Consider the following 27,473-nt stretch of genomic DNA (forward strand, 5'->3'; position numbering starts at 1 on the left):
TTTCATGAGGTAGGCGTTTAGCGGATAGACAAAAGTACCAAAGCCGCGATTCTTAATGTCTGTCTTTAGGTATAGGGTAGGAAAATTAAAGGCAATGCTTGGGTGATCATCAAACTTACTTTTTTTTCGATATTATATTTACAGATATTAAAAATCCTTGATAATACTTTGTTTTTTTTTTATCTATTCCTATTGAACTACACACACATCGGCACTAGCAAACACTTAGATACTTGAAATACTTCTTCGGGATTCGCAGTCAAACCCAACGCGAACATTGCACATTGCAGACTAAGAATTGTAAAATAAACGGGAGACTATTTTCGAGCAAGTAGACGGCCTGCACCGCATGGATTGGATCGTATCGGATCCGTTGGGTTGGGTATTTATAGCAATGGCAGGGAGGAATATGCTCTGCGCGCGAATTCTTGATAGCAGGGCGGTAGGCAAGGCAATGAACTCGTATATATACGTGCGGTACACATAATGGACAGTTTTTCTGCATTTGGGAACTCGGTAATTGCGTGCACACACACTTTTGTGCGGCACTGTGTGTGGGGCAGGAAAAGTGCTCGATATGCGTGATCGTGTGTGCTTGTGTCTTGTGCTCTGGTGTGCGAAAAATCTGCGAGGAAAACTACGCATACGCTGGGGGATATGGATATAAATCAGCTCAATATTAAAACGTGCAAGTTGGTTAATATAGATTTTATTATTATTAGGCACTACCATTAGTAGTCTCTGATTACTGGGCTTTTACAAAGGTTAATATCAATTAGTAGAAGGAACTAGGGTACATCAAATCTACATGTTTCTTTACGTCTAAGTTAGTTGCTTTTATAAAGGTATATGGTAACTTGCTTTCTTAGTTATACAAACTCAAAACATAAGCCTACTGGATGCGTTTAGCAAAACAACACATACAATACAGAAATAATAAAAATGAGAAACTTTAGAACATAAAAAATCATACATGTTTTCGAAAATTAAAGTTACGTTAGTAATTGGATCGCCATTGTGGACGAGGCCCAGACCAACTTAGGGCAGGCAATTTCCCGGGTCTGTTGCTGCTGCAGCACCTTGCAACACATTGCTGCAGCAGCATGTGTTGGCCGGAACCTGACCACAACAGCAACAACACGAACGATTGCCGTATACAAGCCATGAACAAATACCGAAACCACACAGAAAAGCTGCAAAAATTAGAATTATGAGTAAACGAAGGCTCAATGTGATGTTCACCTTCTGGCGTTGTTGTTGCAGATCGTTGCTGCTTGTGGTTGCTGTTGTCGTTGTGGTGCTAGTTGTCTCTGGCGTTTCAACTGTGGTTGTTGTCGTTACGGTTGTGGTTGTTGTCGTGGTGCGCCTAATAGCACCCACATTTTCCGCCCTGCTGCTGCTTGTTGTCGTTTCGGTGAGTGTTGCTGCTGGTGGTGTTGCTGCTGCTGCTGGTGGTGTTGCTGCCTCTGCTGTTGCTGCCGGTGTTGCATGTGCAACCACAGGCTCGGCGGCAGCAAGATCTGATGTTGTCTCCGCTGGTGTTGTCGTCGTTAGCTTATCTACTACGGCCGATGCAACCGGCAATAGAGCACTGGTTGCTGCCAGCGCTGCTGCATGTGTTGCTGTTGCTGCTGCGTTCGCCTTGGCGGACAGCGTGTGAGTTGTGGCGCTTGCCAATTGGATTAGTGCGTTGGCAACGTTAAGGGGACTAGTACTTGTACTGGGACTGGTTTCAGGGGCAGAGACGGGTTCGGGGACGGGGGCTGGACTTGTGGTTTTAGTTTCGGTTAGTACAGATTCAACAACACCCGGTGGTGATTCACTTCCTACTTTAACCTGAGGCTGTTCGGCTTCTAGAGCCAGATAAGTACTCTCGTCACGCCAATGACCCACACCACCCGGCAGATCGGTGGACCTGTACTCCGACGAGCAGCTACGGTTCTGACCATACTGGGCATCGCGCTCGGGTGTGGGGGTCACATTACCACTACTACCGCTACCAGGATCCTTGTCGTTCGGTTTATCATCGTCGTCGTTCGGCTTGCGAATTTCTGGCACAGTCGGTTTTCCCCCCTCGTCGTCATCGTCGTCATCGTCGTCGTCGTCGTCATCATCATCGTCACTGTCATGGTCGCCTTTGTCTGATAGCTGAGGAGCCCCTTCTGGTTTCTTGACATCACCATCGGGTTGATCCTGCTTCTTGTCTTTGTCGAGTTCCGCTTCGCTACTGGTAGCATCAGCACGTTTCAGTCTGTCGAACAAGTCGTCGGTCAAATCTGCATCGACACTGGCTGTCTGCCAGTCGTCCAGGTGCAGATTCAGACGCAACTGGTCGAGATTGCCAGATGCTGGTGCCGCAAGTGGTTGGGCGGTAGGAATGATTGGTACTGACGATGCTTCTGGTTCAGTCTTTTCTACAACGCGATCCGTAATCGTGGTTGTCACTACAGTTTCTGTAATGCTGTCAGTCTTTTGCTTATCGTCTTGGGTTTCCTGAGCTTTCGTCTTGTCCGTGGTTGTCCTGGGCAGCAATGCATAAGCATCGCCTGCCGTTTGTCTGTAGTGATTGATAAGTTTGACGAAATCGTCCTGGCTGAGGTGCCAGAGCAGTTCACTGGGCTGGGTCGGGGGTTGAGTTTGTTCAGGGGCAATCGGTTCTTCAGCAAGGGGTTCAAAAGAAGATTCTACAAGTGGTTTTTCAACAAGAATTTCTACTACCTCGACTTCATCCTCTACAGGGTATTTTTCTACAATAACCTCAGCTGGTTTTTCAAGTGTGAGCAAATGGCTAATTGTGTCAACATCTATACGAGTCTTGGTCTGATCAAGATAAAGATTGAAAGCAAGGATTTCGGATCTAATTTGGGGTATCGCTTCGGGTTCTATTATCACATAATCTTCTATGGAAGGAACTTCGTCTATCGGTTCTACTGCCGCAGGTTCCTCCGTTAAGTTGACTTCCTGTAATTGTTGGTATTGTCCCTGCAACAAATCGTATTGCGGATGTAATTTGAATCCTTCGCGATATAGATTCTCAAACAGGTTTTCAGGTTTGATTGATTCAGTTGGTGCGATCGGTTCTGTAGCCAAAGCCAATTCATTTTTATGGCTGGTTACCACAGTGGACACATAGGATGTGGCTTGGGAGTTATCCTCCACAATGGGAGCATCCTTATGTGTGGTCACTGTTGTTGTCACATAAGTCGTGGTCGTCGTTGTTATGTTCTCCGATTCTACCACATTATCCAGGGCCTTTGGCTCCTGGAAGTCGGTAGTTTTGCTCACAACAAGAGTAGACCAACCAGGCGTCTTTTCAGTTACCTCCTTTTCTTCTGTTGCTGGGAAGACAGTTGTCTCGGTTTGAACAATTGCTGACCATGTTGTAGGCTGATCAGTTGGTGACTTTACGGCGACTTCCTCAATACCTTCATCGATGGGAATAGTTATTTTAATGGGTTGACTTTCTTCTTGTTCCGTTTCGGTTGTCTCAATTGTTGTTGTTGTGGGCTTCTGACCCGGTTTGAGTGTCGCTGACCAGTATGACGTTTCACATATGAACGCATCATCCGCACCCGAAGTTGCTGGAGAGTCCGGTAGAATTTGGAATGGAGCTAAAGGAGTATTTCCTGTTGTAGTATTCACAGTTTCAGTTACTACACGAATAGTTTTGAGTGGCTCCAGAACCTCTTCAATATCTACTACGTTCTCGAATGGAGCTAAAGGTGTCTTTTGCTCAATTTCTTCGTCTTCAGAGAAGTTCATAGGTTCATCCAAAACATCCATCCAGGAGTTCGATGAGTCGTCCACGGGCAGACCGGCATATGCTGGTTTCTTGGGCTCCTCAGGTATCTTCACCGGTTCATCTGTTTTGTTGGGTGTTCCAGGAAGAGTAGTCTCGCTGGTGGTCTCAGTAGTGACGATTGTAGCTGTAACTGATGTAATTGTTTTGGTTTCATCCACAAATGGAGCGGCCACAATTGGCTCAGGCTCCACAACTTCTTTTTGCGGCTCAGAACTTGGTTCTTCCTCATCAACTACTATGTTCTTGAATGGAACCAAAGGTGTCTCTTGCTCAATTTCTTCATCGTCAGAGAAGTTCATAGGTTCATCCAAAACATCCATCCACGAACTGGAAGAGTCATCCACGGGCAGACCGGCATAAGCTGGTTTCTTAGGCTGCTCAAGTACCTTTTCTGGTTCAACAGTTGGCTTCGGCTTCTCGGCAAGAGCAGTTTCGGTGGTGGACTCAGCAGTGACTGTCGTGGTGGCGACTGTTGTAATGGCCTTGGTTTCATCCACAACCGAAGTTTCCACAATAGGCTCAGGTTTGGCAACTTCTTCGACAAGTGTAACTGATTCTGTCAGCTCAGGAACTTGCTCAACAATTGGCTCAGGCTTAGAAACTTCTTCGGTGATCTTAGTTTCTATTTGTGGCTCAGGAACTGGTTCTTCCTCATCATCTGAGAAGTTCATGGGTTCGTCCAAAACATCCATCCACGAACTGGAAGAGTCATCTACGGGTAGTCCTGCATATGCTGGTTTCTTCGGCTCTTCGGGCTTCGTCGCAGGTTCATCAGTTTTCTTGGGTTCCTCGGGAAGAGAAGTTTCGCTGGTAGACTCAGTAGTAACAACTGTGGTGGTAATTGTTGTAGTGGTCTTAGTCTCATTTTCAACAATTGGCTCAGACTCCACAACTTTTTCGACGAACGTTACTTTCTTTTGCGGCTCGGGAGCTGATTCATCTTCATCATCAGATAAGTTCATAGGTTCGTCCAAAACATCCATCCACGAGCTGGAAGAGTCATCAACGGGCAGACCAGCGTATGCTGGCTTCTTTGGCTCTTCAAGTTTCTTGGACTCCTTTAGAGTGGAAGTTTCGCTGGTACTCTCAGTGGAAATTGTTGTAGTTATAAGAGTCCTGATCGACTTAGTTTCATCTACAACATTAGCTTTCTCAATTGGTTCAGTTTTGGTTACTACTTCGGCAATAGTTATTTCCTTTTGCGGCTCAGAAACGATAAGTGATTCTATTACTGTTGGGGCTTTAGAAATTTTCGATTCTTCAACTGGCTCTTCAAAAGTTTCAGATTCTTCAACAGCTTCAAATGGAGCAAGAGGGGTCTTAACTTCAGCTGAAGTTTGAGAAACGGCAACTTCTTCAGCTGCAATTGAACTAGTTTTTGGAGCCAAAGGAGTCTGCTTCTCACTTTCCACTTCGTGAGTCTCTTGTTTTTCCTCCTTTTGAACAGGCAGGGGAGCAATCACTTGATGATTAGACTTTTCAGCGTTTATGAAATCAACAACATCAGTCGGTGATTTACGCTTCGACTTTTGCTTTGATTTTTTAGTCCTCGGTTCCGTTGTTCCCAAATTGATTGGAATGCTTACTGTGTGCTCTGTTGTCAACTTTCTCGGATTTTCAATTACAGGGGCCTTGGATTCAACTTGGAGGGGTCGAATTTGTTGAGCTGGTTCTGGTACGTTGTGTGCGGCTATAGCAGCCCATGACATTCCAGAGGTGTAGGGTGATGGAGCAGGAGATGGGGACGGAGACAGTTCCCTAACCGGTACTGTAGCATTTCTTTCTTCTACAAATAGCTCGGTTTCCTTGGCAGGCTCAATATCCTGAAGTGGTTCCGCTGGCTTATGAATCGGTGTTGCATGTGACTTATCCTTTGGTTTTTTCGATTTCTTCTTTTGTGGTTTTTCGTCAACATTGGAAATCTGCGACATTTGCGAGCGAGAACGTGAACGATTTCTCTTTTTTGAAGTAATTTCCAAGAATCCTTTATCAGTATCTGTCTGCAGTTGAGTTTCAGTAATTGTCTCAGTGATTTTTATTGTTGGTTTATCGATTCGTGATGGTCTCTCTTGTATTGGTTCCTGTGGCTTCGTTTGTACGGCAATTGTTTCTTCCTGATACCAAGTCTGTGCTGAATCGTCTTCATCCTCATCCATTAGGTCTTTCCAAGACAACTGGGTGGGTTTCCCAAGATAGTTGTCTGTTCTCGGTTCTTCAATCGGGGGAATGATGGGATCGGGGAACTCCAAAAGAACTTTCTGTGGCTGCACTTCTGGGCCCAGCTGACTTTGACCACGTACGTTTTGTTCGCTCGCTTCATTCTGATACTTTATGTTTGTGTTGTTGGAGTAACCAGACTTCTTAACAACTTCGGCATAGGTCTCTGATGATGACCATACAGATGGTATTAACGGTGCCGGCAATTGGATGTTAAACTCGGGCGTTGAAGACCCAGAAGTAACCTCAGTTTGAGAAACCGCTTCGTTAGCAATGGCAGTTTCTATAATTTGTTTTTCAGCAGGATCTTTAGTTTGAGGTGATTTCTTCTCCTTCTTTGGCTTTTGTTTCTTTTCAGCAACGTGAACAGGCAGCTCCCGCTCTTGAGATGTGAAGTCCTGAACATCTTGAGGTCTCGAAATCACATCGACAGATTCAGTAACACGGCTTTCGGTAAACGTTGGAGTCAAATCGATATTATGAGAAACTATTGACGACCATGACAGAGTTTGCGTTGGCAACGGCTCAGAAACTGATTTAGCATCTTTTTCTTTTGTCAGAGAAACTGTTTCTACTACTGGCTGTTGGATAGGTTGCACTAATATCTTCTCCTTCTTAGGCTTATGTTTTTTAGTTTTATCATTTACAGCCTTTGAGAAAATTTGCTCCTGAGCGATGAAGTCATGAATATCCTGAGTTTTTTGAGTTTTCTGTGACGTTTCAGTTGACGTTAGTGCTTCGTTAATTTCTTTGGAGACAATTGATGACCAAGATAGGATTTCGGATGAAACTGGATCGTTTAATGGATTTTGAGCTACTTTTTCGGGTAGAATTTCCAAAGTATTATCTACTACCACAGTGGGGGGCTCTTGAACAGGAATCACCTTAGGTTTCTTTTCAATCTTTGTCTTTTGCTTTTTAGGTTTTTCTGTTGAAAGATTGTGAACCTTATTTTCGTCGGCAATGTCAGTCTCGGACATGTGTGTAATGACATCCGTTGATTGCGAAACGATGGACGACCAGGACAAAGGTTGTGAGGGGGCGACTTCAGCTGGTTCCGGCTGTGGCTCAGGAAGGACTTCTTTTACGATAGTGGTCACCTCAACCACAGGTTCTTCTACAATGGTCACTTCTTCAATGGGTTCTACAACAGGTTCCGGAATAAATGCCCCAGCGATGGGTTCCAAAACAGGATCCACCTTAGGCTTCTTTTCCTTCTTAGCCTTTTGTTTTTTAGGGTATTCTTCATCAGGTTTCTGATCCTTAGGTTCATCGGCGATGTGAGACTCACTTACGCGTGAAGTGACTTCCGTTGTTTGAGATACGATGGACGACCAGGACAAAGGTTGTGATGGGGTGACTTCAGCTGGTTTCGGCTGTGGCTCAGTAATGACTTCTTTGACAATAGTGGTAACCTCAACTACAGGATCTTCAACAATGGTCGCTTCAACTATGGGCTTAACAGCAGGTTCCGATATGAGTGGCACAGCGACTGGTTCCTGAACAGGATACACCTTAGGCTTCTTTTCCTTCTTAGCCTTTTGCTTTTTAGGTTTTTCTTCTTCAGGTTTCTGATCCTCAGGTTGGTCCCCGACATGGGTTTCGGTTACGTTTGTAGAGACTTCCGTTGTTTGAGAAACGATCGAAGACCATGACAAAGGTTCTGATGGGGCGACTTCAGCTAGTTCCGGCTGTGGCTCAGGAAGGACTTCTTTCACGATGGTGGTCACCTCCACCACAGGTTCTTCAACAATGGTCACTTCAACAATGGGTTCTACAACAGGTTCCGCAAGTAATGCCTCAGCGACGGGTTCCTGAACAGGATCTACCTTAGGCTTCTTTTCCTTCTTAGCCTTTTGCTTTTTAGGTTTTTCTTTTTCATGTATCTGATCCTCAGGATCGTCACCGACCCGGGTTTCGGTTACATTTGTAGTGACTTCCGTTGTTTGAGAAACGATCAACGACCATGACAGAGGTTTTGATGGGGCGACTTCAGTTGGTTCCGGCTGTGGCTCAGGAATGACTTCTTTTACAAAAGTGGTCACCTCCACCACAGGCTCTTCAACAATGGTCACTTCAACAATGGGTTCTACAAGAGGTTCCGGAATGAATGCCTCAGCGATGGGTTCTGGAATAGGATCCTCCTTGGGTTTCTTTTCCTTCTTAGCCTTTTGCTTTTTAGGTTTTTCTTCTTCAGGTTTCTGATCCTTAGGTTCGTCGCCGACGCGGGTTTCGGTTACGGTTGTAGTGACTTCCGTTGTTTGAGAAACGATCGACGACCATGACAAAGGTTCTGATGGGGCGACTTCAGCTGGTTCAGGCTGTGGCTCAGGAAGGACCACAGGTTCTTCAACAAGGGTCAATTCAACAATGGGTTCAACAACAGGTTCCGCAAGTAATGCCTCAGCGACGGGTTCCTGAACAGGATCCACCTTAGGCTTCTTTTCCTTCTTAGCCTTTTGCTTTTTAGGTTTTTCTTCTTCAGGTTTCTGATCCTTAGGTTCGTCGCCGACGCGGGTTTCGGTTACGTTTGTAGTGACTTCCGTTGTTTGAGAAACGATCGACGACCATGACAGAGGTTTTGATGGGGCGACTTCAGTTGGTTCCGGCTGTGGGTCAGGAATGACTTCTTTTACAATAGTAGTCACCTCCACTACAGGCTCTTCAACAATGGGCACTTCAACAATGGGTTCAACTACAGGTTCCGGGATGAATGACTCAACGATGGGTTCTGGAACAGGATCCTCCTTGGGTTTCTTTTCCTTCTTAGCCTTTTGCTTTTTAGGTCTTTCTTCTTCAGGTTTCTGATCCTTAGGTTCGTCGCCGACGCGGGTTTCGGTTACGTTTGTAGTGACTTCCGTTGTTTGAGAAACGATCGACGACCATGACAGAGGTTCTGATGGGGTGACTTCAGCTGGTTCCAGCCGTGGCTCAGGAATGACTTCTTTTACAATAGTAGTCATCTCAACCACAGGTTCTGCAACAGTGGGCACTTCAACAATGGGTTCAACTACAGGTTCCGGGATGAATGACTTAACGATGGGTTCTGGAACAGGATCCACCTTCGGTTTCTTTTCCTTCTTAGCCTTTTGCTTTTTAGGTTTTTCTTCGTCAGGTTTCTGATCCTTAGGTTCGTCGCTGACGCGGGTTTCGGTCACGTTTGTAGTGACTTCCGTTGTTTGAGAAACGATCGACGACCATGACAAAGGTTTTGATGGGGTGACTTCAGCTGGTTCCAGCCGTGGCTCAGGAATGACTTCTTTTACAATAGTGGTCACCTCCACCACAGGCTCTTCAACAATGGTCACTTCAACAATGGGTTCTACAAGAGGTTCCGGAAGGAATGCCTCAGCGATGGGTTCTGGAACAGGATCCTCCTTGGGTTTCTTTTCCTTCTTAGCCTTTTGCTTTTTAGGTTTTTCTTCTTCAGGTTTCTGATCCTTAGGTTCGTCGCCGACGCGGGTTTCGGTTACGTTTGTAGTGACTTCCGTTGTTTGAGAAACGATCGACGACCATGACAGAGGTTTTGATGGGGCGACTTCAGTTGGTTCCGGCTGTGGCTCAGGAATGACTTCTTTTACAATAGTGGTCACCTCCACTACAGGCTCTTCAACAATGGGCACTTCAACAATGGGTTCAACTACAGGTTCCGGGATGAATGACTCAACGATGGGTTCTGGAATAGGATCCTCCTTGGGTTTCTTTTCCTTCTTAGCCTTTTGCTTTTTAGGTCTTTCTTCTTCAGGTTTCTGATCCTTAGGTTCGTCGCCGACGCGGGTTTCGGTTACGTTTGTAGTGACTTCCGTTGTTTGAGAAACGATCGACGACCATGACAGAGGTTCTGATGGGGTGACTTCAGCTGGTTCCAGCCGTGGCTCAGGAATGACTTCTTTTACAATAGTAGTCATCTCAACCACAGGTTCTGCAACAGTGGGCACTTCAACAATGGGTTCAACTACAGGTTCCGGGATGAATGACTTAACGATGGGTTCTGGAACAGGATCCACCTTCGGTTTCTTTTCCTTCTTAGCCTTTTGCTTTTTAGGTTTTTCTTCGTCAGGTTTCTGATCCTTAGGTTCGTCGCCGACGCGGGTTTCGGTCACGTTTGTAGTGACTTCCGTTGTTTGAGAAACGATCGACGACCATGACAGAGGTTTTGATGGGGCGACTTCATTTGGTTCCGGCTGTGGCTCAGGAATGACTTCTTTTACAATAGTGGTCACCTCCACCACAGGCTCTTCAACAATGGGCACTTCAACAATGGGTTCAACTACAGGTTCCGGGATGAATGACTCAACGATGGGTTCTGGAATAGGATCCTCCTTGGGTTTCTTTTCCTTCTTAGCCTTTTGCTTTTTAGGTCTTTCTTCTTCAGGTTTCTGATCCTTAGGTTCGTCGCCGACGCGGGTTTCGGTTACGTTTGTAGTGACTTCCGTTGTTTGAGAAACGATCGACGACCATGACATAGGTTCTGATGGGGTGACTTCAGCTGGTTCCAGCCGTGGCTCAGGAATGACTTCTTTTACAATAGTAGTCATCTCAACCACAGGTTCTGCAACAGTGGGCACTTCAACAATGGGTTCAACTACAGGTTCCGGGATGAATGACTTAACGATGGGTTCTGGAACAGGATCCACCTTCGGTTTCTTTTCCTTCTTAGCCTTTTGCTTTTTAGGTTTTTCTTCGTCAGGTTTCTGATCCTTAGGTTCGTCGCCGACGCGGGTTTCGGTCACGTTTGTAGTGACTTCCGTTGTTTGAGAAACGATCGACGACCATGACAAAGGTTCTGATGGGGCGACTTCAGCTGGTTCAGGCTGTGGCTCAGGAAGGACCACAGGTTCTTCAACAAGGGTCAATTCAACAATGGGTTCAACAACAGGTTCCGCAAGTAATGCCTCAGCGACGGGTTCCTGAACAGGATCCACCAAAGGCTTCTTTTCCTTCTTAGCCTTTTGCTTTTTAGATTTTTGTTCTTCAGGTTTCTGATCCTCAGGTTGGTCCCCGACGTGGGTTTCGGTTACGTTTACAATGACTTCAGTTGTTTGAGAAACGATCGACGACCATGACAAAGGTTCTGATGGGGCGATTTCAGTTTGTTCCGGTTGTGGCTGGGAGATGACTTCTTTTACGATAGTGGTCATCTCAACCACAGGTTCTTCAACAATGGTCACTTCTTCAATGGGTTCAACTACAGGTTCCGGAATGAATGCTCCAACGACGGGTTCTGGAACAGGATCTACCTTAGGCTTCTTTTCCTTCTTAACCTTTTGCTTTTTAGGTTTTTCTTCGTCAGGTTTCTGATCCTTAGGCTCATCGCCGACGCGGATTTCGGTTACGTTTGTAGTGACTTCCGTTGTTTGAGAAACGATCGACGACCAGGACAAAGGTTGTGATGGGTTTACTTCAGCTGGTTCCGCCTGTAGCTCAGGAATGACTTCTTTTACAATAGAGGTCACCTCAGCCACAGGTTCTTCAACAATGGGTTCAACAACAGGTTCCGCAATTAATGCCTCAGCAACGGGTTCTTGAACAGGATCTACCTTAGGCTTCTTTTCCTTCTTAGCCTTTTGCTTTTTAGGTTTTTCTTCATTAGGTTTCTGATCCTTAGGTTCGTCGGCGATGTGAGTCTCACTTGAGCATGTACTGACTTCCGTTGTTTGAGAAACGATCGATGACCAGGACAACTGTTTTAGTGGTACGGGATCAGCAGTTTCTGGCTGCAGCTTAGTAGATACTTCTTTCACTACAGTAGTCACCTCAGCCACAGGTTCTTCGACAGCAGGTTCCGGGATGACCGACTCAGCGACGGGCTCTGAAACCTCCTTCGGTTTCTTTTCCTTCTTAGTCTTTTGTTTTTTAGATTTTTCTTCTATGGGCTTCTTATATTTAGGTTCGTCGGCGATGTGAGTTTCGGTTACGTGTTTGCCAAGTTTGCCATTTACAGCATTTGAAAAAGATTGTTCTTGACTGATAAAGTCTTGCACTATGGTAGACTTAACTGACTCATCTGGTTTACCAAACACTCCGGTTATTGAAGTTTTCTCTACTGTATGGGACACGATGGATGACCATGACAAGGGAGTAAATGCCAAATTTTCAGCATCATGCTGCAATTCTGGTTTTTGCTCTGCCTTAAGATCTTTTCCAATACCAATTGTCTTAGGAACCGGCTGCAGTTCATTTGTAACCACTACAATATCTGATTCCGGTTTAGTGGATTTCTTTTCCTTCTTTGATTTTTGTTTTTTTATCTTTTCAATCACTATGGAAGATTTTTCGTGAGAAATACACTCTTGTTTGTCTCGCGATTGCGGTTGCTCGTGGTCATCAGAGAGAGTTATTTTTGTTATAGGTTCCTGAACACCTTGCCGGACAATCGAAGACCATGAAGTGCTGCCGATAAAAGGTCGATTTGCTTCAACGTTGTCACTCAAATCTTCATCGACCATTGCTGACCAAGAGGTTGGAGTTTCATCCTTTGGCGATTCCGCTTTAATTGCCTCTAATTCATCTTTAGAAGTCAAATTCGTTATGTCTGCAGGCTTTTTCGGCGGCTTTTCTTTCTTGGGTTTTATCTGCTTCGAAACTTCTGGAGTTTTGACTGGTTCTTTTGCTGGTTGACCTTTTACTGCTTTTGGCTCAGTTGGGATTTCTACATTTTTCTGTTCCAAATTTATGAAATCAACAGTGTGCCTCAAAACATCGGCATATGAAGAATGCAATTCCCACATATTGGCAGGTTTTCGGTTTTTAGCATCATTTACTTCCGAGGGCTTGAAATCCATTTGCCTGGGCTCCTCAGAAGGAACAGTTTCTATAGTAGACTTCGTAGTAACAACTGTGGCGGTAACTGTTTCAATGCTATTGGTTTTATCTTCAACAATTGGCTTAGTCTCCACAACTTTTTCGACGAAGGTGACATTCTTTTGTGGTTCGGTAACTGATTCTGCTTCATCATCAGAAAAGTTCATGGGTTCATCCAAAACATCCATCCACGAACTGGAAGAGTCATCCACGGGCAGACCGGCATAAGCTGGTTTCTTTGGCTGCTCAGGTACTTTTTCCCGCTCAAAAGTTTTCTTGAGGTCCCCAGGGAAAGCAGTTTCATTAGAAGACTCAGTAGTGACTGTTGTGGTAGTAATTGTTGTAATGGTCTTAGTTTTATCCATAATCGGAGTGGCCACAATTGAGTCAGACTCCGCAACATCCTTCTGCGGCTCAGAAACTGATTCTTGCCCATCCTCAACTTCGTTCTTGAATGGAGCCAAAGGTGTCTTTTGTTCAACTTCTTCATCGTCTGAGAAGTTCATGGGTTCATCCAAAACATCCATCCAGGAGCTTGATGAGTCGTCCACAGGCAGACCGGCATAAGCTGGTTTCTTTGGCTCCTCGGATTTCTTCTCTGGCTTATCCGTTTCCTTTGGTTTCTCAGGAAGAGTAGTTTCGCTGGTGGTTTCGGTGGTGACAATTGTGGTTGTAACTGATGTAACTGTTTTGGTTTCATCTACAATCGGAGCGGCCAAAATTGGCTCAGACTCCACTACATCCTTTTGCGGCTCAGAAATTGGTTCATCCCCATCATCTACTACGTTCTTGAATGGAGCCAAAGGTGTCTTTTGCTCAACTTCTTCATCGTCAGAAAAGTTCATAGGTTCATCCAAAACATCCATCCACGAGCTGGAGGAGTCATCCACGGGCAGACCGGCATAAGCTGGTTTCTTAGGCTGCTCAGGTACCTTTTCTGGTTCAACAGTTGGCTTGGGCTTCTCGGCAAGAGCAGTTTCGGTGGTGGACTCAGCAGTAACTGTCGTGGTGGTGACTGTTGTAATGGCCTTGCTTTCATCCACAACCGAAGTTTCCAAAATAGGCTCAGGCTTGGCTACTTCTTCCACGAGTGTAACTATCTCTGGTAGCTCTTGTTGGACAATTGGCTTAGGCTCAGAAACTTCTTCGGTGATCGTAGTTTCCTTTTGTGGCTCAGGAACTGGTTCTTCCTCATCATCAGAGAAGTTCATGGGTTCGTCCAAAACATCCATCCACGAACTGGAAGAGTCATCCACGGGCAGACCGGCATAAGCTGGTTTCTTAGGCTGCTCAGGTACCTTTTCTGGATCAACAGTTTGCTTGGGCTTCTCGGCAGGAGCAGTTTCAGTGGTGGACTCAGTAGTGACTGTTGTGGTGGTGACTGTTGTAATCGTCTTGGTTTCATCCACAACCGAAGTTTCCAAAATAGGCTCAGGCTTGGCTACTTCTTCCACGAGTGTAACTATCTCTGGTAGCTCTAGTTGGACAATTGGCTTAGGCTCAGAAACTTCTTCGGTGATCGTAGTTTCCTTTTGTGTCTCAGGAACTGGTTCTTCCTCATCATCAGAGAAGTTCATGGGTTCGTCCAAAACATCCATCCACGAGCTGGAAGAGTCATCCACGGGCAGACCGGCATAAGCTGGTTTCTTTGGCTGCTCAGGTACCTTTTCTGGTTCAACAGTTGGCTTGGTCTCCTCGGTAAAAGCAGTTTCAGTGGTGGACTCAGTAGTGACTGTTGTGGTGGTGACTGTTGTAATCGTCCTGGTTTCATCCACAACCGAAGTTTCCACAACGGGCTCAGGCTTGGCAATTTCTTCGACAAGTGTAACTATCTCTGGTAGCTCTTGTTGGACAATTGGCTTAGGCTCAGAAACTTCTTCGGTGATCGTAGTTTCCTTTTGTGTCTCAGGAACTGGTTCTTCCTCATCATCAGAGAAGTTCATGGGTTCGTCCAAAACATCCATCCACGAACTGGAAGAGTCATCCACGGGCAGACCGGCATAAGCTGGTTTCTTTGGCTGCTCAGGTACCTTTTCTGGTTCAACAGTTGGCTTGGGCTTCTCGGCAAGAGCAGTTTCGGTGGTGGACTCAGCAGTAACTGTCGTGGTGGTGACTGTTGTAATGGTCTTGGTTTCATCCACAACCGAAGTTTCCAAAATAGACTCAGGCTTGGCTACTTCTTCCACGAGTGTAACTATCTCTGGTAGCTCTTGTTGGACAATTGGCTTAGGCTCAGAAACTTCTTCGGTGATCGTAGTTTCCTTTTGTGTCTCAGGAACTGGTTCTTCCTCATCATCTGAGAAGTTCATAGGTTCGTCCAAAACATCCATCCACGAGCTAGAAGACTCATCCACGGGCAGACCGGCATAAGCTGGTTTCTTAGGCTGCTCAGGTACCTTTTCTGGTTTAAAAGTTTGCTTGGGCTTCTCGGCAGGAGCAGTTTCGGTGGTGGACTCAGTAGTGACTGTTGTGGTGGTGACTGTTGTAATGGTCTTGGTTTCATCCACAACCGAAGTTTCCACAACGGGCTCAGGCTTGGCAATTTCTTCGACAAGTGTAACTATCTCTGGTAGCTCAGGAGCTTGTTCAACAATAGGCTCACACTCAGAAACTTCTTCGGTGATCGTAGTTTCCTTTTGTGTCTCAGGAACTGATTCTTCCTCATCATCAGAGAAGTTCATGGGTTCGTCCAAAACATCCATCCACGAGCTGGAAGAGTCATCCACGGGCAGACCGGCATAAGCTGGTTTCTTTGGCTGCTCAGGTACCTTTTCTGGTTCAACAGTTGGCTTGGTCTCCTCGGCAAAATCAGTTTTACTGGTAGACTCAGTAGTGACAGTTGTGGTGGTAACGGTTGTTACTGTCTTCGTTTTATCAACAGTTGAAGATTGGACAATTGGCACAGATACGTTAACATTTTCGACAGGCAAGCTGTCCTTTTGAGGCTTAAAAGCTGTCACTGTCTTGGTTTCGTCGTTGGCTGATTTCATTTCCTGGATGGTTTCAATAATCTTGTTTATATTTGCCTCTTCTCCATTCTCAGGAAGAAGTGGAATCTCCACTTCGTCTTCTATGAGTTCCTTCCAAGATTTCCGTCCAACCACGATGTCTTCTGACCCGTCGTCCATCATTTCAGCCCATGATCTTTGCGGCTTATTTTCCTGGAATTCGGAAACTGGTTGGAATTCTAGGTCTCGCAAAGGCTCCTCCAATTTCGGGCTTATTGTTAGAGTTTCAGACATCGGCTTTTTCTTCTCCGTAATTATTTTCGGAGCTGGCCTAACACTTTCACTTTCAATAAAATCAGTGACTTGATGACTAACCACTGAAGACCAGGAATGAATACTTTCTTTCTGACCTTCCATGACACCGAGAGATACAGCACCAACTCTTGTCTTGGCCTGCTTTTCATGTCGATCGGATTTTACCTTTTGTTTTAATGTATCTTTTTGGTTCGGCTTCACCTCCTTGGTAGTCATTGGTGACAAATCGCTCATGTGATCAATTTGGCGAGCGATTTTTGCCCAAGTAATTGTATTCTCATCTTGAGTTTGTGATACCTCAACCACATCACTGTCGTCTGATGTCGACTGAACGATTTTAGATTCAGGAGTTTCCTCTTTAATTTTACTTGTGATGACCTTATCATTCTGAGGCTTGCCCTCAGGTTTCGCAAATTTCCGTTCTTTTCGTCGTTGCGCTTCCTCCTTGCGCTCCTCTTTAAGAGCTTCAACTGGCTTCTTACGGGCCGCTATGTCATCAACCCACTCGCCCGGCTTCTTTACCAATGATGCCCATGAGAAGGCGTTTCCTGTGTTTTCAGTAGGCTTTGCCTTCTTCACCTCTATTTCGCGGTGAACAACCATTTCTTCCGTTGGCTCACTGCTAATTTCAGACTCTGGTTGTAGGACTGGCGTAGGTTTCTTCTTGGGCTTCTGCTTTTTCGGCTTTTGTGGTTTATCATTGTCTTTTTTGGTTGGCTCTTTTAAGTCAGTTGGAGTTGTGACAGCAGTCTTGATTTGCGTAACAGTGTTGTCTATCCATTCGCCTGGCCTCTTGACAAGAGAAGCCCAGGAAAATGCGCTACTGCCCTCTACCTTCTCAATTCTTTCTTGTTCAAGTTTCGTCTCAACTGTTTGTGGTACGGCCGCAATCGGTACGGGCACAGTTTCTGGTTGCTCGTCTTCAGATGTGGTCGAGACTGGTTCAACAATAGGTTTCTTTGATTTCTTAGTTTTCTTTGCTTTTGTGGCCTTCTTGGATTCCTCCTTGTCTTTCTTACGATGTTTTTCCTCAACAAGGACAGCCGTGCGAGTAACTTCTTTCTTAGTAATTGTTGTGTCTGACCATTCGCCAGGCCGTCTTACAAGAGCTGACCACGTCAGTTCGGACGTGCTTGGGACATCCTTTTCGTCGGAGGATGGTTCCTTAGAACTTTCTGTTGTTGGCTTAGACAGTTCGCTTTCTGCAGTAGGCTTAGTATGCTCGCTATCGCTAGTTGGCTTAGACTTGTCACTTTCAGTGCTTGGTGCAGACAGTTCAATACTCTTTTCAATTGCCTGGCGTTTTTCGGGCTTCGTCTTTTTCTTGCGCTCCTGGGTTTTGGTATCTGGTATGGACGGCACTTCCTTCTGAGGCTGTTGTTCAGTTGTCGTAACAACATCGTCAGTAACGCCAGAGTTAAGTAACACGTCAGCATATGATTTCCCATCTCTGTTCTTGGTCCATACATTCTCCACCTCTTCGACTATTTGTATCGGTTCTGGAACGTATGCTTCCGGGGCAGGCTGTACAATGGAGATTTCTTCCTGTACTTCCACCTTTTTGTTCTGCCGCTTTGATGGCTTCGCCTTTTTCGCCTTTGATTGGGACACAGCCGTTTGCTCTTGCCTATTCCTTGGAATAAATTCGTTGTAAACTCTTTCATTTGCTAGGAAGGTATGCGTTTGATCGGAGTAAGTGTGTCTCAAATAAGATGGAGTAAACTCCGGAGCATCCGCTGATAGAGTTGAAGTGAAGCCGATGTTTCCAGTGTTAGGAATTGTGTCCTCCAAAACGCTGGACCAAGTATCAATGGGACCCTCAAGAGGTTTCTCCGGTTGACTAACGTCACCTACCAGAGTGTTTATTGCCAAAGTTTCCGCTGGCCTAGAATCTTCCGTGACAGGAATGGAATCCTCGGGAAGAGTGTTGAGGGTCGTAGACTCAGAAGTCACTGTTGTGGTGATTGTTGTGATGGTCTTGGTTTCATCCACAACCGAAGTTTCCACAACGGGCTCAGGCTTGGCAATTTCTTCGACAAGTGTAACTATCTCTGGTAGCTCAGGAGCTTGTTCAACAATTGCCTCACGCTCAGAAACTTCTTCGGTGATCGTAGTTTCCTTTTGTGTCTCAGGAACTGGTTCTTCCTCATCATCAGAGAAGTTCATGGGTTCGTCCAAAACATTCATCCACGAGCTGGAAGAGTCATCCACGGGCAGACCGGCATAAGCTGGTTTCTTTGGCTGCTCAGGTACCTTTTCTGGTTCAACAGTTGGCTTGGTCTCCTCGGTAAAAGCAGTTTCAGTGGTGGACTCAGTAGTGACTGTTGTGGTGGTGACTGTTGTAATCGTCCTGGTTTCATCCACAACCGAAGTTTCCACAACGGGCTCAGGCTTGGCAATTTCTTCGACAAGTGTAACTATAGCTGGTAGCTCAGGAGCTTGTTCAACAATTGGCTCAGGCTTAGAAACTTCGTCGGTGATCGTAGTTTCCTTTTGTGGCTCAGGAACTGGTTCTTCCTCATCATCTGAGAAGTTCATGGGTTCGTCCAAAACATCCATCCACGAGCTGGAAGAGTCATCCACGGGCAGACCGGCATAAGCTGGTTTCTTTGGCTGCTCAGGTACCTTTTCTGGTTCAACAGTTGGCTTGGTCTCCTCGGCAAAATCAGATTCAGTGGTGGACTCAGTAGTGACTGTTGTGGTGGTGACTGTTGTAATCGTCTTGGTTTCATCCACAACCGAAGTTTCCACAACGGGCTCAGGCTTGGCAATTTCTTCGACAAGTGTAACTATCTCTGGTAGCTCAAGAGCTTGTTCAACAATTGGCTCAGGCTTAGAATCGGTGATCGTAGTTTCCTTTTGTGTCTTAGGAACTGGTTCTTCCTCATCATCTGAGAAGTTCATGGGTTCGTCCAAAACATCCATCCACGAGCTGGAAGAGTCATCCACGGGCAGACCGGCATAAGCTGGTTTTTTTGGCTGCTCAGGTACCTTTTCTGGTTCAACAGTTGGCTTGGTCTCCTCGGCAAAATCAGTTTCAGTGGTGGACTCAGTAGTGACTGCTGTAGTGGTGACTGTCGTAATCGTCTTGGTTTCATCCACAACCGAAGTTTCCACAACGGGCTCAGGGTTGGCAATTTCTTCGACAAGTGTAACTATCTCTGGTAGCTCAGGAGCTTGTTCAACAATTGGCTCACGCTCAGAAACTTCTTCGGTGATCGTAGTTTCCTTTTGTGTCTCAGGAACTGGTTCTTCCTCATCATCTGAGAAGTTCATGGGTTCGTCCAAAACATCCATCCACGAGCTGGAAGAGTCATCCACGGGCAGACCGGCATAAGCTGGTTTTTTTGGCTGCTCAGGTACCTTTTCTGGTTCAACAGTTGGCTTGGTCTCCTCGGCAAAATCAGTTTCAGTGGTGGACTCAGTAGTGACTGCTGTAGTGGTGACTGTCGTAATCGTCTTGGTTTCATCCACAACCGAAGTTTCCACAACGGGCTCAGGCTTGGCAATTTCTTCGACAAGTGTAACTATCTCTGGTAGCTCAGGAGCTTGTTCAACAATTGGCTCACGCTCAGAAACTTCTTCGGTGATCGTAGTTTCCTTTTGTGTCTCAGGAACTGGTTCTTCCTCATCATCAGAGAAGTTCATGGGTTCGTCCAAAACATCCATCCACGAACTGGAAGAGTCATCAACGGGCAGACCGGCATAAGCTGGTTTCTTTGGCTGCTCAGGTACCTTTTCTGGTTCAACATTTGGCTTGGTCTCCTCGGGAAAAGCAGTTTCAGTGGTGGACTCAGTAGTGACTGTTGTGGTGGTGACTATTGTAATCGTCCTGGTTTCATCCACAACCGAAGTTTCCACAACGGGCTCTGATTCATCAGCAAGTGATTCAGGCTTGGATTCTTCTCCTTGAACCTGTGTGGCTTCAAGTATTTTCTGTATGGTTTCAGCTTTATTAAGGGAAAGTAAGTCAAATTTGGGAACCTCAAAGTTATATACAGCAGGGATATTTTCTGTCTGTTGAGCTGCTACAGAAACCAGTGTTGTTGTTGAACCCATGTCGGTGGCAACAGTTTCCTTGTTAGTTTCCGTTTCATCGCCAAAGCTTACCGTCTTTGGTGAAGATTTTGTTTCACATTCGATAGGATTTAATGGTTCAATTTCTTTAACTTTAGAATTGAGTATGTGATAATTACCCTCAGCAATATTAAATGTAGATACATCAAATTTAGGAATTTCAAATACTTTTTCGATGGGAGCAAGTTTCTCAATATTAGTGATTGTACTTAAAGTGCTTACCGTGTTAGCCACAAATGCTTCAGCAAGTAATGCGCTTGGTTGGGCAGGAACAATTGGATTAGCAATATTAGTAGGAGCAGGAGTTGACTGAATTTCGCATGGAATTTCTACTGGCACTTCTTCTTGGGGAGGAACAGGGACAACTTCAATTATAGACTCATGATAAAGAATGTCTGACTTGGTTTGCTCGATTGTCTTGATAGTGGAAATTAGAGACGAGTCTTGAGAAATATTGCAAAGCAATTTCTCAGGTTCTGGAGTAGGACTTGGCTGAATATCACCCTGTATTTCTTCTTTGGTTGGAACAAAAGGAGTTTCGGAAACTGGCGCAACTTCTACTACGGACTCTTGATAAATAACGTCTGCCTTATTACGTTCAGTTGATTTTGCAATTGCGTTCTGCTTAACTAAGGGTTCAGCTGCATTGGTTATTTCTTCAACTACAGAGGGTACATAAATAAGATCGTTACCTTTACTTTGCTCTACGATAACCTGAACTGTTTCTTGTTTTATAAACTCTTCTGGAATAGCGGGACGTTTCTTTTTGTCTTTTTTGGACAGTTTTTTCTGAATGTCCTCGAAAAGCTTTTGCTCTTCGGGGCTCAATTCTGCAGAGCTCCTCTCAGGGATATCTGATTGGGTCGCTTCTGGGATCTTGACTAGTTCATCTGATTGGGTAGATGTTACGGGTGTATGCGGAATAGGATCTGGTTTGGTTTCTACTGCTTCTGGGACTTCAGATTTAGACAACTCGACAACTTCAGTCACAGTATTCTCCCTAGTTTCGGCAGTTCTTTGCAGGGATTCCACATTTTCAGTCACAGTCTCGGTCACACGAAGACTAACCTCCGGAAAATCAAGATGCATTTTCACAATAGGTGTCTTCAGTTTCTCTTCATGGGTAATCAGGGATATTTTTTGAACTGTGCCCGGTGGATATGCACCGTCAATGCCTTCTCCCACGAAAAGAACATTTGTGCCATCTTCGGTTTCGAAGCTTCGTCGTTGTGTAGTCGTGAGTATCGTGTTCTTGGTAGTCGTCGTAGTAGTGGTAATACTATCCGTCTCGTTAACGGCCCCGTTAGCCTTGTTTGCAGCGTATTGCCGCTCACCAAGCCTCGGCAGCTCGACAGTGCTTGTTTCGATGCCAATAACCTTGACCCCAGTCGGACTGTCCTTCAATCCTAACTGTATGTTTGAACCCAGGCTATCTTGCTTAAGTTCGGTACTAGGCGTTAAAGCAGGGGAGGTTGAGCGCGAGGAAAGTGCCGGGCTAAATGGTCTCTGATCAGGCATCTCAATGCTTGAGGTCACGATCACATCTCCCGGTGTCTCGCTCTCTGTTAAAAGTATGCGTCCGTCATTGGATATCCTCTTTGTGATTCGCATCGTTCGAATAGTCGTCGTTTTGATAATTGCACCGTCGATTTGGCTGGATGTAGTTGAAGTTTCGCTCGGGATCTCGGAAATTGTTGGCGAAGCCTCACGTACTGTCACTGGTTCACTGGCGGTGCTGGTCTCCTCCGTGGTCGTGTCACCATCTTCATTTAGTTTTTTCACAATCTTAGTAGTACGCACGGTAGTTGTCTTGGTTACACCACCACTGGCTGTCTCCTCAACAGGCTCTACCGGTTCTGTTTTATCGACGTCCGCATCGGGGAGGTTAGTGCTAACACTTTGCTCCGAGTTTTGTGACACCTTCTTGACAATTTTCGTTGTTCGAACAATTGTAGTTTTGACAACATCCCCAACCTCTGAAGTTTCCGACTCAGGGACCGTAATTTCTTCAGTTGGAACCGAATTAGAAGGCTCCTCGATAACCGGAATCTCAGCAACAATATTATGTGGCTTTGTATATTTTTCAGCTGCATTCTGTTCGGCAGTAATAAAGTCTACAACTGTAGACCTCACATTACTAGCCTTCGGAACTTCAATAGATGTAGCTGTGATTATAAGCTTATCTTCCACGCCAATTGGGACGTTAGGAACTTCTGGGAGTTCGACGGTTTCCTTCAGAATCGGGGCCACGGGAACATCCGGTAGATTTGGAGTTTCATCTTCTGTTTCGCTCACAATCTTGGTCACAGCTTTGGTTGTTCGAGTAGTTGTGGTCTTAGTTATGCCCTCGCTGTTTGACTCGGTTGTAACAGATTCGGCCACTATCGGAGCGTCTTGCATAACTGTGTCGACAATGGGCAGAGAAATCTCGGCTTCACTGCTTGTCTCGCTGATATTTTCGCTTTCTTGTGAAATTTTCTTAACGATTTTGGTAGTACGCACAATAGTTGTTTTTATCACACCACCCTCCTCAGGCTCATCAGCAACTACTGGGGCTTCATCGTTCAACGATGGTTCCACTGGGGCCTCTTCTACCTTCGGAGATTTTATGGTTTTGGTAGTTGTAGTTTTAGTTGTTCTAACCACGCCCTCATCGCTTATTTCGCGGCTATTCGTCTCCGATTTTTCAATCTTGGGTGGTTCGATAGCTTCTTCTGCCAAATCGTAAGAACCCAGAGATGAGGGTGCATCGGAATATGTCGAAGAGGACATCTCCTGGCTCTCCTGCTGACTGTTGCAGATTTTCTTAACGATTTTGGTGGTACGGATAACCGTGGTTTTAATTAGACCGCTGTCATCGCTGACAATAGTCTGCTCAGACGAAAGCTTTTCATCATTATCTGTTGTAGTTGCACTTGTTATGTTCAGGGGCTCTGTGGTTTCTAGTTGTGGGTCGACAATTTCGACTACCTTTTCCTCAATGGAAGTTTCCGGCTGGCTCTCCAGTTTCTTTTGCTTCTTTTTCTCCTTTCTCGAAGGCTTTTGCGGTTTGTTGGGCTCCTTCTCAGTTTCAATCACAGTCACTTCCTGCTTGTTTCCTTTAGGTACAGAAACTCCTTCCACCTCAACTGTTTTCTCCTGGATCAATTCCTGCGATTCGGGTTGCGTTATTTCCTCTGCTTGTTTGATGACTTCCTCCACCACATTTTGGGCAGCGTCCTTTATAACTTCCAACGATGTCACCACTGTGGTAGGTAGAACTGTTACATCTTGTTCCACCTCAGGTTCATCTTCGAAGACCTCCTCAACTATTTCCTCACCGTCTTCGGTAATGCGTTTTAGGATTCGCTTTGTTTTGGTGATAACAGTCTTGGTTATCGATCCCTGCTGCACGATTGTGTCCTGTGTTGTGGAGAATCCAGTCACATCAATGGGCACCGCATTAGTGGTAGTTTCGATCGTTGGTAAGTTGTATTGCTCAACTGAGATGTTCTCTTCAGGCAAATCATCAATGACATCTTCCTCGACAATCTCCTCCTTGCCATCTACGATACGCTTTACTATGCGCTTGGTAATGTGTTTAGTTATTGTTCGCGTTGTGATGGTTGTGGTTCCACTTTCCGTTGAGATTGTGTTAGTTGATGTAGTTACCGTGGGCTCGCCTTCGATAATGGTCTCAATAACATCTTCTGGGGCAAACTCAATAGGAGCTACACTGTCCTTTGGCGTTATCTCAACAGTTTCCGTAGCAGTTATTACGAAATCTGAGGAAACATTTTCAGATTGAATTACGTGCTTTTTAGGTTCTGGTGTTTGTTCAGAAATTGGTTTTGACGGCTCGGCAATTTCAACTGAATCCTGTACAGAAATTAGCGGCTCAGTTACTACTGGTTGCTCAACAATAATGGTTTCTGTTGTTTTCGTTGTCTTCGTAGAAGTAGATTCCACTGGCTCTGAAGGCTGTTGAACATTGTCTTGTTTAGTTTCTTTCCTAGAACGCTTTTTGTCCTTCTTGGTGGGCACTGCAGGAGTAACATCTGGTTGAACAACTGGCTCTACGTTTTCTGTGATGGTAACAGAGGTTTCCACAACTGTATTTGACTGTTTGTTTTCCTTTTCGGATGTAGTGGTAGTAACTTGAGGTTCCTTAGTCTGAGTAACTTCCTTTATCTCAATAACAGCTGGTTGAGGAATTTCCTTCTCAGCAACAGGCTCAACAGGCTCAACAGGCTTCTTGCTGACTTCTTGCTCCACAACTGGCTTGGACTTTTTCTTGTCCTTCCTTACAGGTCCAGCTGGAGTCAGAGGTTTCTTGTCAGCAGGCTGGACAATCTCCTTTTCCACAACCTTCTCAACAACAGTTTTCGTTTGCTTCTTTTCCTGCTTTACGTCAACTGAGCTTTGTTCAATCACAGCTGGCTTCGAAACTACTGCTTCAACGATAGGCTCATTGGACTTGGTGTTTTCAAGCTCCTGAATAATCGGCTTAGCTTGCTTTTTCTCCTTTCTGGTTGGGGCCACTGGTGCCACTTCAACAACCGGAACTTCCTTTTCCTTGACCGGTTTCTGTTTCTTATCTCTCTTTGAGGGAACTGGAGCTGTTTCTGTTGGCTGACTGATCTCAACAGCAGGTTCAATTACTTCCTTTATCACAATTGTCTCCACCACCGTTTCCTTCTTCTCCAAAAAAGGCTGGGGTTGCTTCTTATCCTTCTTAGATGGCACTGAAATAGTGGTAGCCGGTTCCTCCTTTGGCTGAGCAATCGGGATGACCTCACTATCGGTTGACTTCTTCGGCTTCTTTGATTTCCTTGGCTTTGGCTCTGGCTTGGAAGCCTCTTCAACCACCGGAGTGGGAATGGGTGCATCAACAACTGGTTTGCTCTCTACCGGAGCCACACCATTTCTATCGGGCGACTGGGACTTCTTACCCCTACCATCTTTCCTAGTACTCTGTCTAATAGGCAATGGTTCTGGCTGAGGTTCGTGTCTGACTCTCTTGGTGCGCGATGTGCGCGACTCAGCATTTTCAATCTTGCGTTCCCATGTTGGCGATTTCTCGGCATGTCTAGGTTGCTGATTGGTTCTGTTGGTAAAGGTAGCAGTACTGATTGTAGCCTGCTCTGGCTTGCGCTGCAAGGGCGGCGAGGACGTAAGGCGCACTGGGGTCGGTTGCTGACTGGATGGCTGGAAAACTGGATGCTCTGCGTGCTGGAGACCGAAAAGGACTTCGGCGTAAGTGCTGCCTGTACTGATGTCCTGGGGCCGGACCTGCTTGTGGCTTCGCCTCTGAGGCTGGGGGTGGACCGTCACCGTTGTGGGAACTTCCGGAATTTGCGGGGCTTCGGGGACTGCGACGACTTCCTGAGTCTGTTGCAATATCACAGTGGGCTGTATCTGTTCGGAGACAACTGTCGTCTCTGTTACATAGCTGGTTGTCGTAATATCAGGCTGAGATTGAACTTGAGGCCGGGGCTCGACCAGGGACTGAGTAGCTTGTGGCTCATCCAACGGTATGGTTTCGATGGCATCGACATCGAACTGACCAAAGGTAATATCCGGTCGCGGCTCGTCCAGCTCAAACTCCTGCGGTTCCACAGGTCGCAGCATGTGAACATGCTCTTCAATGTAGTACGGCTCGCTGGGGACTACCTCCGGTTGGATTTGCTGGCTGCTGGTGGTCAGGGGCTCTGTGGCACTCTGCTGAACCATAGAGGCCAGCGTGGTAACAACGCGATCCAGCACGCTGTTGCCCGTGGTCGAGTAGGGGTCAAGCAGATAGGTCTGCTCTACCGTTTCCTGCGGGTAGTCCTGCAAAGGTTCGGGTTGCTGCTGTTGCTGGGGGTATTCCTGCGTGTACTCGGTCGTTTGCTGGGTATAGTAAACCTGATTTGGATCAGCGGGGTAAACCGTGGAGTAGGCTTCGTTCTGAGCCACCGGCTGATAGTAACCGGTCAGGAGCTGATACTGCGTTGTCGCTGGCGGCACAGCCACCTGCTGGTACTGTATGGGATACTGCATCTGCATGATCTGCTCGTAGTAGTTCTGTTGCGACTGCTGCTGCTGCTGCTGCGGTTCTGTGGCAGATCCTGTCACATAGCCCCATTGACCGCTGTCGGCCACGTTCTCGTACATGGTCTGGTACAACTGCGGATCGGGCTGCAAGTAGGTGGCTGCAATCTCTTCCGCTGTCATGGGCACTTCGTAGTTACTGAGGGTCTTGGGTGGCTGTTGAATTAGTGGTTGCTGTTGCTGTTGCTGCAACTGCTGTTGCTGCGGGGAGGAGTAATCAAGTTGTGTGTTGGTTTCGCTGATGTACTGTTCCAGTTGTGGTTGCTGCTGCACTTCCTTGATGGGCTCCGGTTCGGGCTCGGGTACGTATATACCGCCTGAAGCCACGGCTGCGCTGGCATCCACCACATCCTGAATGGTAAGATCCGTGCGGCCCTGAACTGCCTGGGCGGCCAGCTGTTCGGCCTTGAGGCGCTCCAGTTCCAGGCCGCGCAGGACTTCGGCATAGGAAGTGGAGCCGGGCACCCACATGGGGCTACGAGATCTAGTCCGGTCGTCGATGGACAAGAAGAGTTGTTCCCGTTGCTGGGGTTGCTGCTCCAATTGAATCTCGATGGCGGGTTGTGGTGGCGCTTGGGGCTCGGGATGGGTCTGAGGTCGTCGTCTGGGCGAGCGACCTCTTCGCTCCGGCCGCGGAGGTTGGAGTTTCTTACCCGGTTTCGCCTGAGGCTGGTGCTTCTGCTCGCTTTCGATGAACTGAGTGTTGGGGTTGCTGGTTGTCGTGGTCGTTGTCGTTGTGCTAGGAACTGAGGTTGGGGTGTTGTCGCTGCTGGGTGGTGTAACCTGTTGGTGGCGCTCATAGACCGCCGTGGAAATGGTGCTGCCGCCGCCATTGAGCTCGTATCGCTCCTGGCTCTGGGCCCCATCCCCGTGCGTACGTCTCGAAGTCTTGGTTGTGGTTGTCGTAACAGTTGTGACAGTGGTCCGGTTCTGAGTATCGTTCGTTTGTTGCTGCCGGGTCGTCGATGAGGTCGTCGTCGTTGTGGAGGGGTCTCTTTCTGGTCGGGGATTCGTTACCGGTTCATTGGCGCCGCTTACCGGACTCGCATGTCCTGACAGCACTTCAGCATAGGTCAGACCCACTGCCGCCGTTGGCTTCATAAGCAACGAGACAGTCGACGAAGTGCTCACTACTGAATGGGGGTCCAGCACATAGGACTTTCGAGCGGTCGCATCGTAGACTTGCTGCATGCCATCGATAGATTCCCGCATTGCCTAAACGATCGTCATGGTTCACG

General features: G+C 46.5%; 1 protein-coding gene and 1 long non-coding RNA gene across 27 annotated transcripts in view; one reads left to right on the top strand and one right to left on the bottom strand.

Annotated features, from left to right (window-relative positions):
* Window positions 1-27,473, bottom strand: part of LOC108028949 (muscle-specific protein 300 kDa) — a 108,203-nt gene that overhangs the window by 19,471 nt on the left and 61,259 nt on the right. For 7 of the 24 annotated variants that reach the window (XM_050885720.1, XM_050885714.1, XM_050885716.1 and 4 more), the window contains 3 exons: window positions 9,298-27,450; window positions 8,065-8,667; window positions 1,243-7,749 (listed from right to left, as the gene is read on the bottom strand). The exons of 9 other annotated variants lie outside the window; for them this stretch is intronic. In XM_050885720.1, coding sequence (XP_050741677.1) covers window positions 1,243-7,749; window positions 8,065-8,667; window positions 9,298-27,450 — 25,263 coding nt within the window. Of the gene's footprint in view, window positions 1-1,242; window positions 9,082-9,297; window positions 27,451-27,473 lie in introns of all 24 variants that reach the window. 8 more of the 24 variants (XM_050885715.1, XM_050885721.1, XM_050885719.1 and 5 more) reach the window with 8 other exon arrangements.
* Window positions 7,728-11,574, top strand: LOC127010786 (uncharacterized). 3 transcript variants are annotated; one of them, XR_007763582.1, is made up of 5 exons: window positions 7,728-7,802; window positions 8,118-8,216; window positions 8,820-8,912; window positions 10,173-10,237; window positions 11,471-11,574. It is a non-coding gene; the product is annotated as an uncharacterized LOC127010786 (long non-coding RNA). The 3 variants fall into 3 exon arrangements; XR_007763584.1 differs by lacking the exons at window positions 10,173-10,237; window positions 11,471-11,574 and adding an exon at window positions 11,406-11,463; XR_007763583.1 differs by lacking the exons at window positions 10,173-10,237; window positions 11,471-11,574 and adding an exon at window positions 10,803-10,884.

This window comes from Drosophila biarmipes, chromosome 2L, assembly GCF_025231255.1.
Source record: "Drosophila biarmipes strain raj3 chromosome 2L, RU_DBia_V1.1, whole genome shotgun sequence".
Classification (NCBI taxonomy): Eukaryota; Metazoa; Arthropoda; class Insecta; order Diptera; family Drosophilidae; genus Drosophila; species Drosophila biarmipes.